The sequence below is a fragment of the Notothenia coriiceps genome, unplaced genomic scaffold (assembly GCF_000735185.1).
Source record: "Notothenia coriiceps isolate Sejong01 unplaced genomic scaffold, NC01 NC01_scaffold00037246, whole genome shotgun sequence".
Lineage (NCBI taxonomy): Eukaryota > Metazoa > Chordata > Actinopteri > Perciformes > Nototheniidae > Notothenia > Notothenia coriiceps.
In genome coordinates, this window is record NW_011369947.1 from 14,573,702 (window position 1) to 14,588,639 (window position 14,938).

The window sequence follows — 14,938 nt, forward strand, 5'->3', positions numbered from 1 at the left end:
TGAAAGTATCTCCCAGCGAGTTTGTAAATCCAACAGGGTTAATTACATGGCCCCGCATGTCACCTTATAAGATGACGTTGTTAGGGGGTGTGTATATGGCATGTGTCTGCAATGGGCGTCTGACAATGTTACTTCCGGCTATTAGTCGAGTGCCGTATATCCACATTCGTCCCTCTCACGATAACAAATATCCACCACACCACCTGGAGTGTATCCCCCCAGACCCGTTCGAGGGCTTCTAAATTACATTTATAACTTCAACTTTCGTCGTTGACCCTGCAACTCTCGTTGTACTTCTCTAGATACCTTGGTAGAGAGTTGTGTGATTATACTTTTGTCTTGCATTGTCTAATGAAAAGATAATACCTATAAATGTTTAGGACGGAAAATTTGAAAAAGAAAAAAATTACAGGTATATCATAGTATGACAAAATTAATAGGAATAAAAAGTATTGATATTACTAGTATTTGCACACTGGCCTTTATTACATAGTAATTACCACTTGGTTTTGCAAACTCTGGGGACTCTATTGTGACTCTCTTCAGAAATCAGTGGACCAGAGAGTCAGACTGTCCTCTCCTGAGAGTAGGTGAACCTACCTTTTTTGGAATATAGGCAATCGCATCGGCGATCGTGGTCTTGTTGTTGTTGTTGAGAGACATGGCCACCTAGAGAGCAGAGAGAGGAGCGACCGCGTGGCTGTTGTTTTTACCGAGCAGTTTTGTGTGTCTCGGTTCGAAATTCTTGTGTCTCTAGAGAGAGTTTGACAGCACCCCCAAAATAAATCTCTGGCGCCACCACTGAGCCTGACTATTTGTGTTGGGGGGGCCCGACTTATTTTTTTCTCCAAAGGGGGGGCCTGACAGAAAAAGTTTGAGAACCACTGATCTAAAGTAACAAACAGAGAATCAGCACTTTGGAAACAGGGCTGAAACAGAGGGGATTATGGGTAATGCCGCAATGATCTGTTTGGTGTTTCAGCCAATCAGAGACATGTTCTGTATATATCTGAGACCTATAATATATTGATGAAAAACAGTATGATAGGGGACCTTTAACATTACACATTTATTGAGTTGATACGTTTGGCATAACTTATAAACGTATCTTATCTATACGTTTTAAACCAACTCATCTGTTCCACTTTGACCCTACTGCAGGTGAGAAGCTGGAGGGGTTCCTGCGCTCCCTGAACAGCAGCAAGCCTCAGTACCTGGGCCAGACGGGCCTGGGTATGGCCGAGGAGCTGGGCCGCCTGGCTCTGGAGCCCGGAGAGAACTTCTGCATGGGGGGCCCCGGGATGATATTCAGTCGAGAGGTTCTCCGCAGGATGGTCCCTCACATCAGCACCTGTCTGAGGGAGATGTACACCACCCACGAGGATGTGGAGATTGGCCGCTGTGTGCGACGCTTTGGAGGAACACAGTGTGTGTGGTCGTATGAGGTAAGAACTGAGGCGGTTCTTTCAGGGAAATTCATTGTCATAAAGTCAACATTCAGTGAGAGGAAGTATGGTAAGTATTGCTGGATTCAGTTATCAGAAATCCTTTATTTATTTGTCCTGTATTGGGGACATTTACGTTATTAACTTTGGTAAACTTTACAGGTTTATAATATCCTTCTTATAAACAGTTTTCAGTACCAGTTTAATTAGATATCTCATTCAATCAAAAAGCATGACAACTTATTTTGTTTTGCTTATTTAGGGATGTCAAATCATAGCATGCCAGTCCACAACAAAGCTCAGTTTTATTGCCTGCGCAGTGGTTTATATGGACTTGGAAAAACATTAGGCCTTATGACAGTTAGAGAGTTATTGTGGTTCTAGGACATGATCCATGCTCTTACCCTCTCTTTCCACAGATGCAGCAGCTCTTCTACGAGAACTATGAACACAACAAGAGAGGTTTCATTGAAGAACTTCACAGCAGCAAGATCCACAACGCCATTACACTCCACCCCAACAAGAAGCCGGCCTACCAGTACCGTCTGCACAGCTTCATGATGAGCCGGGAGATCTCCAGACTCTGTTACCAAAGCATCCTGCTGCACCGGGAGGGCCTGATGATGAGTCACCTGAGTGATAGTGAAGTGCTGTGGGAGGACCAACAGCTGGGCTCCTCTCCTTCCTACATGCGCTTTAAACCAGGCGATAGGAATGATGTCATTGAGTGGGATTTCCTGACTAGTCGCCATATTTATTCTGCTGCAGAGAACAAAGTGGCCCGGCAGAGCCTTGGCAACCTGCTTCGTACTGCAATGGAAGACGTTATACGCCAGGTCATGGAAATGATTAACGAGAATTCCAAAACACGCGGCCGTGTAATCGACTTTAAGGAGATCCAGTACGGCTATTACAGGGTGGATCCCATGCATGGCGCAGAATACATCATAGACTTACTGCTTCTCTACAAGAAACACAAGGGACGTAAGATAACAGTGCCCGTGAGACGACACGCTTACCTTCAGCAGTCGTTCAGTCGTCCCTTCTTCACTGAAACTGAAGAGTTAGACGTGTCTGAACTCGTCGCCGCCATCAACTCTGAGTCACAATCCCTGTCTTTCCTGTCCAACTCTCTGAAGTTTTTGTCACCTTTCCAGGTCTACGAATCAAACAGGGAGATGTGGGAGCAGAGCCAAAGAAAAGTCAACATCCTCGTCCCATTATCAGGTCGCTACGAGAACTTTATCCGCTTTATGGAGAACTTTGAGAAAGTGTGTTTGATACCTAAACAAAATGTTAAGCTCTCCATCATTCTGGTAGACAATGAAAACATGGAAAAACACGCTCCGTTAATGAAAGACTACAGCAGGAAGTATCCCAAAGCTGACCTGTCAATCATCCCCATGACAGGCAACTTCTCACGAGGCCTTGCTCTTGAGCTGGGCTCCTCACAGCTGGATAACGACTCCTTACTCTTCTTCTGCGATGTTGATCTCATCTTTAGTGGGGATGCCTTGCAGCGCTGCAGAGAAAATGCTGTCCAAGGGAAACAAGTCTACTTCCCTGTTGTCTTTAGCCAGTACAACCCCAAGATAGTGTACTCTGAGAAGGCCCCGAGAGAAAACAAATTTGTTCTGACCAAGAAAAGTGGTTTCTGGCGGGATTACGGATTTGGAATCACCTGTGTTTTCAAGAGTGATTTGATAAAAGCTGGAGGTTTCGACACCTCGATATTAGGCTGGGGATTGGAAGACGTAGACTTGTACACGAAAGTGATTAATTCTGGGTTGAAAGTGTTACGCAGTCAAGAACCAGGAATTGTTCACCTTTATCATCCTGTCCACTGCAACACAAGTCTTGAGCAGAAGCAATACAAGATGTGCCTTGGGTCGAGAGCAAGTACGTTTGCATCGACAATGCAGTTAGCAGAGCTGTGGCTGGAGAAACACGTAGAGACGGGCTACAACAGAACCGCATCCTGACCCTTCAGCTCTCCTGGACTCGACACCGGTGTAGCTCAGGCTGCTGGGACGCATGTTGTGGTGTGACAGAGGACATGAGCTCTTTGTAGCTTGGACAAACTGATCCAGAAAGTGCAGAAAACTGAAATGGACCGATCCAGTAAGGCCATACAAATCCAAACTGACGACACAGCAGGGAAGAAACCAGAGGAAATACAACATGACGTAATCAAGTATGGTATTGCTGTGTCAACGTGTTGGAAGCCTTCATAAGACAAGTCTCTGCTACCTTATCCAGTTCTAAACCAACTAAGGAAATCATGGACTAAATCCAAATGTGTTGTTAGTTTCAGAATTATTGATTTGTTAACTGCTGTGTCAATGATGCAAACATATAGCTTTGTAACCTTCCAGCTCTTAGGGATTTGTTTAGAGCAGTGTTTCTCAAACTTTTTCATACCAAGGACCACTTAACCAATAAAAAAACACTCGCAGACCATCTAACTCCACAAATATCCAAAAACAATAGGCCTGCTTACCACTCCAACAGTATAACAAATTTACAGCCTAATAATGACAGCTTAACCTTCTCACCTCGTTCACACATTAAATCAACAATACCAATACAACAGATTATGTAAGCATTTAGTTCAAATGCGATTTAAAATGCTCAGGTTTTACACCTCTTATGAAATGTAGACTACATTTATTACGGAGTTTATGTCCGAGCCAACAGACTCACAGATCGTTGGCTACTGAGAGATATGCAAAATACACCACATGTAGTACGACACAAACCTCCGCTGTGGATTTTCAAAACAAAATACAGTAAAACTATGATCGCAGGCCCAAGTTTAACTCTCTGAGGTCTAAGCCCTTTTTGCCCATGTTAGGCTTGCCTGGGCTTTTTTTCTAAAAATGCTATTAAAACATGAACCTTGGTGACCATCGGGCTGGCCTGCATGGTCTGCCTACAAAACAAAAATAAAAAAACATTTATGCAGCCCCAATAACAGCCTCTGATCATCAACAGATTTCATGCAATGCTTCATTGGATGCATATATTAGATAATAATCTCTATCTAACTCCTAACACATCTGAATCTACTTCCAGCATGGATAAATGTTCGTAAAAGACAACATGGCAACATGTGTGACGAAGGTGTTGCGCTGGGCTATATCATGCAATCGAAAGTTAAGCTCGCTCCATTGCGGAGATATTCCTGTGAGAGTGCGGAAAACTTTAAAATGTGACATTTTACCAATATACTCACGGACCACTGTGGTCCGTGAGTATATTGGTAAAATGTCACATTTTAAAGTTTTCCGCACTCTCACAGGAATATCTCCGCAATGGAGCGAGCTTAACTTTCGATTGCATNTTTAAGCGGCGGGCTCCAGCAGCGAAAGCTGGAGGCCGGAAAAGAGTGAGACAGGTAGCGCGCAAAAGTAAAAGTGGAACGAGAGACCGAACGAGAGCAAGACAGACAGACATTACGAGAGCGAGACAGTTTGTCCCCGTACCACTGGTTGAAAACCACTGCTGTAGATCACTGCCGGTACGTGCGCTGGGAGCGCACCGTTTAAGTTTGAAAGTTGAAAAGTTTGTGTGTCTGAAACGCTATGTGATACAGTACAGTTTACACAGCACAGTACAGTACATGTTCTGTAGCTACTATTGCACTGCGGCTTATAGTCCAGTGCGGCTTATATATGTACACATCATTCAATTTAGCTGCTGCGGCTTATATTTGCTCCCCCCCTGTGTTGTCCTTTGCCTGTTCATGTAATGTTCATGTTCAATTTTCTTGTCCAATATGTTGTCTTCTGCCTGTTCACCCCCTTTCTGTACTTTTANTCTGTCTGTCTTGCTCTTGTTCTGTCTCTCGTTCTGTCTCTCGTTCCACTTTTACTTTTGCGCGCTACCTGTCTCACTCTTTTCCGGCCTCCAGCTTTCCCTGCTGGAGCCCGCCGCTTAAAGGTGGGGGGCGCGGACCGGCCATAGAGCCCATAGAGTTAAAGGTGGTGGACTGTAACCTGTAAAATCCATAGATTTAGGAGGTCCCCTAGTGGCCGTTGGCTGTACAAATCCATAGATTAGCCGCACCGTTATATAAGCCGCAGCGTCGAAAAATGGGAAAAAAGGCGCGGCTTATAGTCCGAAAATTACGGTAATCATTCACGCAGGGATTGTCACTACAGTAGCTAGGAGGTGGGTTCGAAACCCGAGCCCTCCGGAGTTGTCAGGTAATGTCTTCCCCTCTATCTCTCAATGTAACACCCTCTCTGGAATAAAGGCACTCTGGCCCAAAACTCAAAGGGCCAGTAAATATCACCCCGGGGCCGGATTTGGCCCGCGGGCCGCCAATTGAATAGCCCTGCTCTACTGTATGATTTTCCCCTTTTGAACCCAGTCTTTGGACTTTCTCCTGGCTAGGTGATAGCCAGCGTCCCCAACAGCAAGTTGCGCTTCCTGCGGAGGGCAGGCCAGTTAACTCGGAAAGATGATTTACCAGAGGAGGACACGAACGAAGATAATGACGAGATTGACCATGCGGAGAGGGAGCTGAGGAGAGGGCAGATCCTCTGGTTCAGAGGACTCAACCGCATTCAGACTCAGGTGAGGACACAAGTTCAATCCCCGCGTTGTTTCACTTCACAGAGAGTCTTTGCTGGATTGATTCTGCTTGAAAGAAATAACATTTACATCATTGAAATTCTACTCTAATCAGTCGTATCATTAGTTAACTACTTGTTTTGTAATTATATTTCAGATGTGATTTCTTTCCTGACTTAGCTTTCTGTTAACTTGTTGTCTGTCTTTGTCATACAATTCAACATTTAAGACCCCACCTCAGAGGCTCAGAAGAAGAAGTGCTAGACTATGTGATATGTTCTTCACCTTAGTCAGTAACAGCCTTAAAGTCATTGTATCACAAGCTGGTTTATTTAGGTGCATGAAGACGCAGCCGTCTCTCGCTGGACTGAGGCGACCGGCTGTGTGGAAGATGGACGGTCAAACCTCAGGAGTTAAATACAACCGGACAAGTCACTACTCTGTGACCCCTCTGCACACCGTTATCACTGTGATTGACAAGACAGTTCTGCTTGTGTGTTGGACTTGATTTCATTTCACTGATGTGTCACTACTGGTCCAGGGTGAAGCTATCCACGCGACAGGATACTGTGCACTGCAGACTGGGTTTTGGAACAGTAGAGATACACTTTCTCAGTACTTAAGGTTCAAATCAACTCAAATCTGTATACAGGCTGTATGCTATAAACATGCAAATTATGATAACTCGTATTTTGTGCTTTAAGTTGAATTACCCTGGATAATCCACACAATATTCTATCAGTGGTCTTCATAGGTTTTCTTCCTCAGTACAATTTAGTTCTATTAAAAACAGTGAGGTCCATGGATTATTTTGGGAGCACACTAGGACAATGTTTTTGAAGAGACACTGAATTTATCAATTGATTAGACACAACTTTGACTCACTAGATCTGCCCAAATAGAGGATTACAATCTAAAAACGATTTTGAAAACTCATTTAATTCCATAGTATTTGGTTGAAGGCATTATATCTTAAGATGAGGTTAGAGAGATGTAATTAAGGTTGTTTTAACTGTTCAAATTCAACATTTTGTTGAGGGGATGCTACACCCTGACCTTTAGCTGTCCCCCCCCCCCCCCAGAAAGCCCACCCCCATCGTGTTGTGTTTGAGACACTGTCAAAGTCACTCAGCCAGTCAACCTGTGTTGCCATTTGGTCTCTGTCACTATGAGCAGCCATTTGTCCTCTTCTGTCCCGCTCTCCTCCCACAGATTGACGTAGTCAACACCTTCAAGAGTGGCACGTCCTTTCAGGGGGCGGGGGCCCTGAGACGCCAGTCGTCCACCACCAGCCAGACCCAGGATGTAACCAATGTTTCTAGTCCTAGTCACGTGTCCTTGTCCAATGCCCTTTCCTCTCCTACAAGCACTACTGCTGCTACTGCTCCTTCCACTACTGGCCGTGAGTCAGATCTCTGTCAGTCTGCTTCTCTTCTCTCTTTGCTTCAGAGGTGCCATCATGTCATGCACAATTTCTGCCTTTTTATCCTCAAATAAATAAATGACCATGACAGTATCCATTTGGGTTTGGCATCTCTGAAGGTTTTGTCTTCCTTTTTTTTCCTTCTTGCTATCTGCTTATTTCATTTCCGTTCTCTCTTCTGTCTTTTTGCTGTTCATACTCGAGTTCAAATTTCATCTTAAAATCTCCTCCCGTGCTTTGGTGTACTGTCGTCTCATTGGTGAATGTGTGTTTGTTTTCTCAGAGTGCTAGGAGCGCAGGACTAAGGGTGATACCCACGGCGTGACATTTCAGGTTGTGAGTTTGTCTCCCTCTGCTCATTCCCCATCCACCATCCCATCCTACAATCATTCCATGTGTATGTCTTGACGGACATTAATGTGAACTTATTCCAGTCAACTCACCAAGGGACTGGGTAAACATTCAAGTATAAGTCGCCATGTTGTCTGGTTTCATCTGTGAGTTTGCTAGTGATGGGGCAAATCACTCTGAATTGAGCTGAAGCAATTTTTTAGGTGCTATTTCATGTATTCTCTAGTTGACTCTGTATTGACAGGAAACAATAATGGAAGCTACGCTAGGCAAGACTTTCTAAAAAACAAGATTTTCTTTTAAATGACATTTTAGGGGCACAACTAAAATCTACAGTATCAGTGACTATGCCTGCTTAATATATTGTAAATCTTCTGTATTTCCCTGTTTTTTTACACACACACACACACACACACACACACACACACACACACACACACACACACACACACACACACACCGTGTGTTGTCTCTAATCTACTTGACAAAAAGCTGATGTAAAACTTAGCTGAGGGTTGTGTGTGGACACGGTTTGAGAATCACCAGAAAGCAGCGCTGCACCAATAATTCATCCCGTCTTGTAGCTTCATTCTGTCGCTGTAGTTTTCTGTCATGTTGCCATAGTTACCGACATCGATCCTCTGCAGCAACAGCGACGTAAATCTTACCACCCCCCCTCCTTTTCTGACACCCCATCAGTGTTACTTGTCAGACATCCTGTCACATGCACTCATCCCGACAGGCTCCTCTTATTCTTTGGTTTTGCTGTTTTGTCTCCTTATTCCCTGCTCTGCCACATATTCAGGGCAGCAGTGCTAACATATTTACAGTACACACAGTATTTGTGTACACTTTTATAGACTAAACATGAAATCTGTTAACTGTTCTTTTTTCAGTTCGGCCTAAAAATATATATCTGTAAATACGTACATTATGTTTCTGCATTTTTTTCATCAAAAATAACGTAACTTGTTTTTTTTCTCAATTTAACAATTAGTGGAAGCATTTCACCGACATTTCAATATTTTTTTTTGGTCCAAGTATTTCCACGGGTTTAAATGTTCCCGTAGTAAAAAATATGTTTGGATTGCTTAAGCTTTTTTTTCATCCTTCTAAAAACAAGATCTTATCCATGTAGAATAATCATGAAGACACAATGGCGTAATAAACCTTATTTAGCTTTTGTATACATCCCATCTGCCCTGAGTAATTGTCCTGTATAAAAGCATCAAATAATAACTTGTCATTTCAGCTGTTGCTTTTGCACATGCAAATAGGGTTTCAAATAAAATTCACTTCTAACCTACAATCTGAAAAACCATACATACAGTACAGACACTGCTGTCGATCCTCACTGAAGGCTCTCGTACAGTAGTGGTTTTTGGCCTATACTTGAGTGTTTACTTAGATGTGCATGGAGTTGAGAGCTGTCACACCTCTGACAGTTACCTTATTATTTTCATCACCCACTTCCATATGTTTTGTGTCAGCAGTCTGTGTGCTGGTGTCCACATTAGTGTTGTCTTGTTGCATGTTGTTTGAGTTTATGACTTCCTGTGGTCATGATATCCTAACCTGCTGTGTTCGCTCTAAATGCCACTGTTTTATTCATTTTTTTGGGTGTGTCGTTTGTTGTGAGTTTAACACTGTAATGCTCGTATTGAAGCAAACTCCTCATGCAGAGCTTGCCTCTCCATTGCCCTGTTTGGGACCATGCTTCACCCACCCTGTGCTTTCTGTGTGTGTCCCATTCAGAGTCTGTGGATATTTTACCAGACGTTGCTCTGGTACCTAACAGAAGTTTTTAAAGCACCTGATTTGGATCTCTCAGATCTAACTTCCTTCCTTCTTACTGACCTCGTCCACCAGAGTTCTTCAACCTTGCATGTGATATTCTCCTTAAATGTTTTCTGTGAGCATTCCATTTATTAACGTGGCTTGTTTCTAGGTATACAGCACATTGGACTAAAGCGTATACTTACAACGAGTGTTTGTGTTGCTTTGGTATTCGTTTTTCTTGAAATGTATGATTTTGTTATTCTTTTTATGATTGTTTTCCTCACGGCTTTTCTAGTGCACGCCAAAATTGAGTGATTTGTGAACTGTGGTCATCTTGTGAAAGCAGAACACAGACTGAAGTTACTTTCCCTCCTTCTTTACCTATTTCTCCTCAACTGAGAGGTCCTCTCCTTCCCTCTGTCCCTCCTCTCCTTCTCTCCTCCTCTCTCCCTCATCCCGAGGGTCCCACCCTTCCATTGTGTTTATTGCATCATTTCTCATTGCTTTTCTTCTTTGTCCTCCCTTTTTCTTTTTTTTTTTACAACAGATCCGCGTTGTGAATGCATTCCGTAGCTCCCTCTATGAAGGCCTGGAAAAACCAGACTCCAGATCATCCATCCACAACTTCATGACACACCCCGAGTTTAGGATAGAAGACTCCACGCCCAACCTCCCCCTCATCGACGACACGGACGATGACTCCGCTCAGAGGAGGGGGAAGTACTCCAGCCAGCCCTCGTCCCCCAACAAGAATAACAACGCCATCGACAGTGGCATCAACCTCACCATCGACACCAGTAGATCAGCCGCCTCCTCCGGCCCCGCCAGCCCTCTTCACAGCCTGGAGACCAGCCTCTAACCCCCACCCTGACCTCCGCTCTGACCTCTCAAGTCCTTTCCTTGCAGTCTGGGGGAAACTCCTCCAATACCTCCACATCTTTAACTGCAACCCCAACAAATCCCCCCTGTCCACTCCACCAAAACCCATTTACTCCCCTACACAGGACACATCCTGTGGCAGATTCTCCCCCCCCCTACCCCTTAACCTCGAGCTCTTAAAGTTCTCCGCTCCTCTCGAAAAGGGGAAACATCGAAAGTAATATAACGGTGAAAATAAAAGTTATCATACAATCAAAAAAGCCACAAAACCAACACAGCCATCCTGCTTTTGTGGTTGTATGTGTACCATGGCGGAGGGGGGCGGTGTTTATGACTGAGTGTTAGCATGTACTGAATAAAAGGTGCCGCTGACTGCACATATGTATGAAGTGTGTCTTTAGTGGCACCGGGAGGAAGTCGATGAGGAGGGAGACACTGCTGAGGAGCACAAACACAAAACAGGACGGACTCTAAACTCCCCTCTCCTCATCAATAACATTGTCAATACTGATAATAGTTTAAATTAAATTGAGAAACATTGTTATTATTATGATTCTGATTATTATTGTTATTATTATTGTTGCTCCTGCATGAATGTACATTGCCCAAGTTTTATTTAAAAGGGTTTTAATTTTATTGGAGTGCTTTGGTTCTGATGGGCCTCGCGGCGGACTGCTATTTTAACTTAAAGACGGCCTCTCCGAGCTCCTGGCCTGCGAAGCCCCCTCCTCTGTGTGGCATGAACATGTACCCGACTGTAAAAATGTGTTTCATCCATAAACAGAAATGTGTTACGAGGTGGTAGGGCTCAACTTGCACAGTAGTTTTGCACCTGTCGGAAAGGAGGAACGCAAGATAATAATGATGATGATAGCATTTATGGGATATATTCTATAAATATAAATATATTTAGAGAGAGTTTATCTTTGTTTGTCGGCATGTTGCCTTGTTCCTGCTTCAGTGGCTCAAAAATACTTTGACTTATTTATGTCTTAAAGAGAATGTAATTTGTTTACAACCTCGTAGAGATAAAGTTCCTGGTTTCTAGAAGGAGAGGCGGAGCTGAAGCTCAGAAGGACCAGAGCTGTGTTGATGTGTTATTACTGACAAACCATGTGCTGGAATTTGCCTGCTATCTTTTCAATTATTGTAGATATTTTTAGAGGATTAACAAACAAAAAGAAACCAAAATATATTGGGATACGTAGTCAATGTGGAATCTTGGTATTACTCTATATGATTGTTGGGATCAAGTAGGAGTGGCTTGCCTTTCTAAACGGAGGCCTCCTTTTTGTGACAGAGGGGGAATATTTCATTCTTTTTTTCACTTCTCTTTTTTTTATTGTGTTTTCTTTTCTGTGCTTCAGCGCTGGCCTGGGGTCAGGGCTCGAGTCAAAGGCTGATATCAGGACCTTTACAGTGAACTGTCTTCTAGATAAACCTGCTTGTTCAAAGGACTTGATGTTTTAAAATATGTGTGACCATCCAGAAGGCTGCAATCGAGTCATATTAGAAAGCTGCAGAGTTATATTAGGCTTATCTATGCCGCATGGAAATCCGACTTTTTGTTTTTGTTAAAAATTTGGAATATATTGTATTGTTTATTTTTTTATTTAATTATGATTTATTTCCATTTACTCTAGCAGTGTGCACACGCAGCTCCACAAAGCTGTTGGCATTTTTAACATCTATAAAAGAAAAAAAAAGAAAACTGACACACACAAAAAAACTAACTTACAACAAACATGGAATGTTGCTTTGACTCTTTTATATATATATATAAAAAAAGATGATCCTTTTCTGCACTATCTGGTTATGAATGAAATCTTCTGTGGTGTAATTCTAGATGTGCTTTTGTGTGTTTTAACCAAGCTTGTCTTCCTGCCGTCACAGAATATACAGTACTCTAGCATCTCAACTGTACTCACTAGTTGTAAACTATTTATTGTGCTTTGACCAATCAGACATTACAGAGAGAAGTTACATACAGAAGACACATTTACCCTTTCTTATTGCACTCCGAAGGACAAGGCCACTTAACTAACTGTACTATTGTTATTTATAATACTAACCCAAGTCATTGGCAAGCATGACGTGAAAGGCTCATTATGCAACTTGAGAAAATAGATTTTTCTACTTAAAATAAATCCTATACAGTACTTCAGTATATACAATCATTTATCGGAAAATCCTTTTTTTTCCTTTTTTCTATCCTCCTCCTCCTCCTCTGTCATTTCCAAGTCGATCCGTCCATCTGGAGAGGGTGCACAAGCTTTACCAGTCAGCTCAGGCGTGTTGAAAAATAACATGGACCATTTCAATAAACTGTCTTATTTAAGTTGGGGGAAACACATCTGGATATTCTGCTTAGAAGCTGTTGATTTCTTTTGTTTCCTTTCCAATGTTTTAACTTGACAATTTATTTGTTTATTTGTCTGTAAAAAATGTAAAACAATAAACTAAACAAAAAAACAGCAACAACAGCATTTTCAATAAAAAAAAAAAAGAAAGACTAAAGCCAACATTCTCCAACCACTTTTACATCCAGGAGGACATTCAGCTTTAAGAGGACGCAAAGACGACAAGTTTCAAAAATAATCTTTGTAAATACAGCAATGAGTCCACTGAGGACAGAAACTCCATGCGGACTGGTGTGAAAACAGGAACTCTTCCCGACTACATCTACCATCATGCATCACAACTCAAGTCATACTGCCGACACAGCTGTTTGGCTGTATGTAATCAATCACTGCTCCTGTCAGAAACACTTCAAAACATCATGATTACAACTGAGTGAAAACTCATGTTGTAACAGCCAATAATTATGTTGAAGATGACATCGGCGATGATGATGATGATTAAGGTTGATGATGATGATGATATCAATGATACTTCTTGCAATATACTCTCACCTGCCTCGATGTATTTAGCAGCATGCAGTTTGTGGAACAAAGAAAAAGAGAAATGCCATAACTTTTTGGCATACTTTATGGGTAAGTGATTTAAGTGTTCATCTTGTTTTTATGATATTTTTTTTATCTATACAATAATTGTAAATAAAGAACTCAATGTCTTTGTTCATTTAATACTATGCAAAAAGTCATGCTTTTCTGATTGTTACCCACCCTTAATCCTAGAGTGTGTTGCTGGAATGTTTGTGGTCTCAAAAGTCAGTAAAAAAATGTGATGTCAATTATTTTCTAGCTGGAAGAAAAAGTTAAATGATGATGAAAATTATTATTATGATACCATGAGGACGTTGACAACAATGGTGGTGACAGTGATGATGATGATGAACTGTGACTCTTGCTGCTTGACTGTCCCATTTACCACACTCCTGACAGGAGCGCAAGTGAAAACCATAATAAAAAGGAAAAAAAGAAAAATCATTTAATAAATCTCCCAGAGCAGCATGACCCAGCATGGTGTGTCCTGGCCCCGTGTCACATGTCCTGTTCTGATTCGTTGTGCTTCACCTCTCAGTGTCCACTTTGATTGTGTTTCCATTTTCATTGTTGTGTTTATAAAAGGTTAAGCTTATAGAAGATGTTTGGGCTTTTCCGTGGGAGTTTAGTTACACATGCCTTAAAACATCTGCCGCCTGCAGCATGCCAAAGTGTTTTGATGGGAACGGAGGGGAGGGATGGTGTTTTAAGATCAGCAGGTTTAATTTATACCATGGTCACCTTCTCTATAGTTTAGTATTAGCATTCTAACATGTTAACATTGGCACTAAACTCAACATACAGTAGAGGTCGATGGGCATTCGTTTTGCAGATTAAAAAACAAATTTGCTGGTATTTGCTCATAAACCAAAGTGTTACATTTATTATTTTTTTTCCCTGAGATGGCTTTAGACATAAACTCGGCCATTTGTGTGTCTTCTTTAATTCCCTCTTAATCTTTTCACAATCAAATTCTGACCTGTTCAGTCATTTAATGATTGAGGGTATTTTAATGAGTCTGATTCATTACCCAAGCACTTTCCTTAAAGCTATATATATGTTTTAAACATGTTAAATTTATAGTATTGCCCATATCACTGTAGTGGTTATATTTAATGTTGTAATTATCACACTCATCGCTACACATTACTCTTCTTCTGTTACGCTTGCAAGATTCTCTGAGATTTTAGAGAGCTGTTGTTAGGCTGCCGCCTGCTAAAGTAGGTTTGCACAGGATTGTTCTCATCCTGTTTAAATGGGGGAGGNAAAAAAATAATCGTTTTATTTCGATTACGTTGTTTTCGTAATCGTTGCAAGCCATAATCGTAATTGCGATTAAAATATGATTTAATTGAGCAGCCCTAACACAGGGCCGTTGTACTTTTTGCTGACCGCAAGTTTAATGATTGCTTTGATTATTATAACAATGATTATGTCCAAGGATAATAAGTTGATCATCCCAGTTTTCATTAAACTGCATTATTTTTCAACAGAGTTTTGATCTCAGCAAGTTTAGCAAACAGGCCCGGCCTCAGCCT

General features: G+C 42.0%; 2 protein-coding genes across 2 annotated transcripts in view; one reads left to right on the forward strand and one right to left on the reverse strand.

The window, feature by feature from the left end:
- The window catches only part of LOC104966466 (plasma membrane calcium-transporting ATPase 2-like), a 19,661-nt gene extending 18,998 nt beyond the window's left edge, over positions 1-663 (reverse strand). The window contains exon 1 of the mRNA XM_010795652.1: positions 601-663. Within this exon, the coding sequence (XP_010793954.1) occupies positions 601-663 (63 nt within the window). The remainder of the gene's footprint in view (positions 1-600) is intronic.
- Positions 664-1,145: 482 nt separating this feature from the next.
- LOC104965884 (chondroitin sulfate synthase 3-like) lies at positions 1,146-4,041 on the forward strand (the record flags this gene model as incomplete). Its single annotated transcript, XM_010794919.1, has 2 exons — positions 1,146-1,445; positions 1,865-4,041. Coding segments are annotated over 2 exons (1,863 nt in total), but the record flags the coding sequence as incomplete, so codon positions are not given.
- Between the last annotated feature and the right edge of the window lie 10,897 nt (positions 4,042-14,938).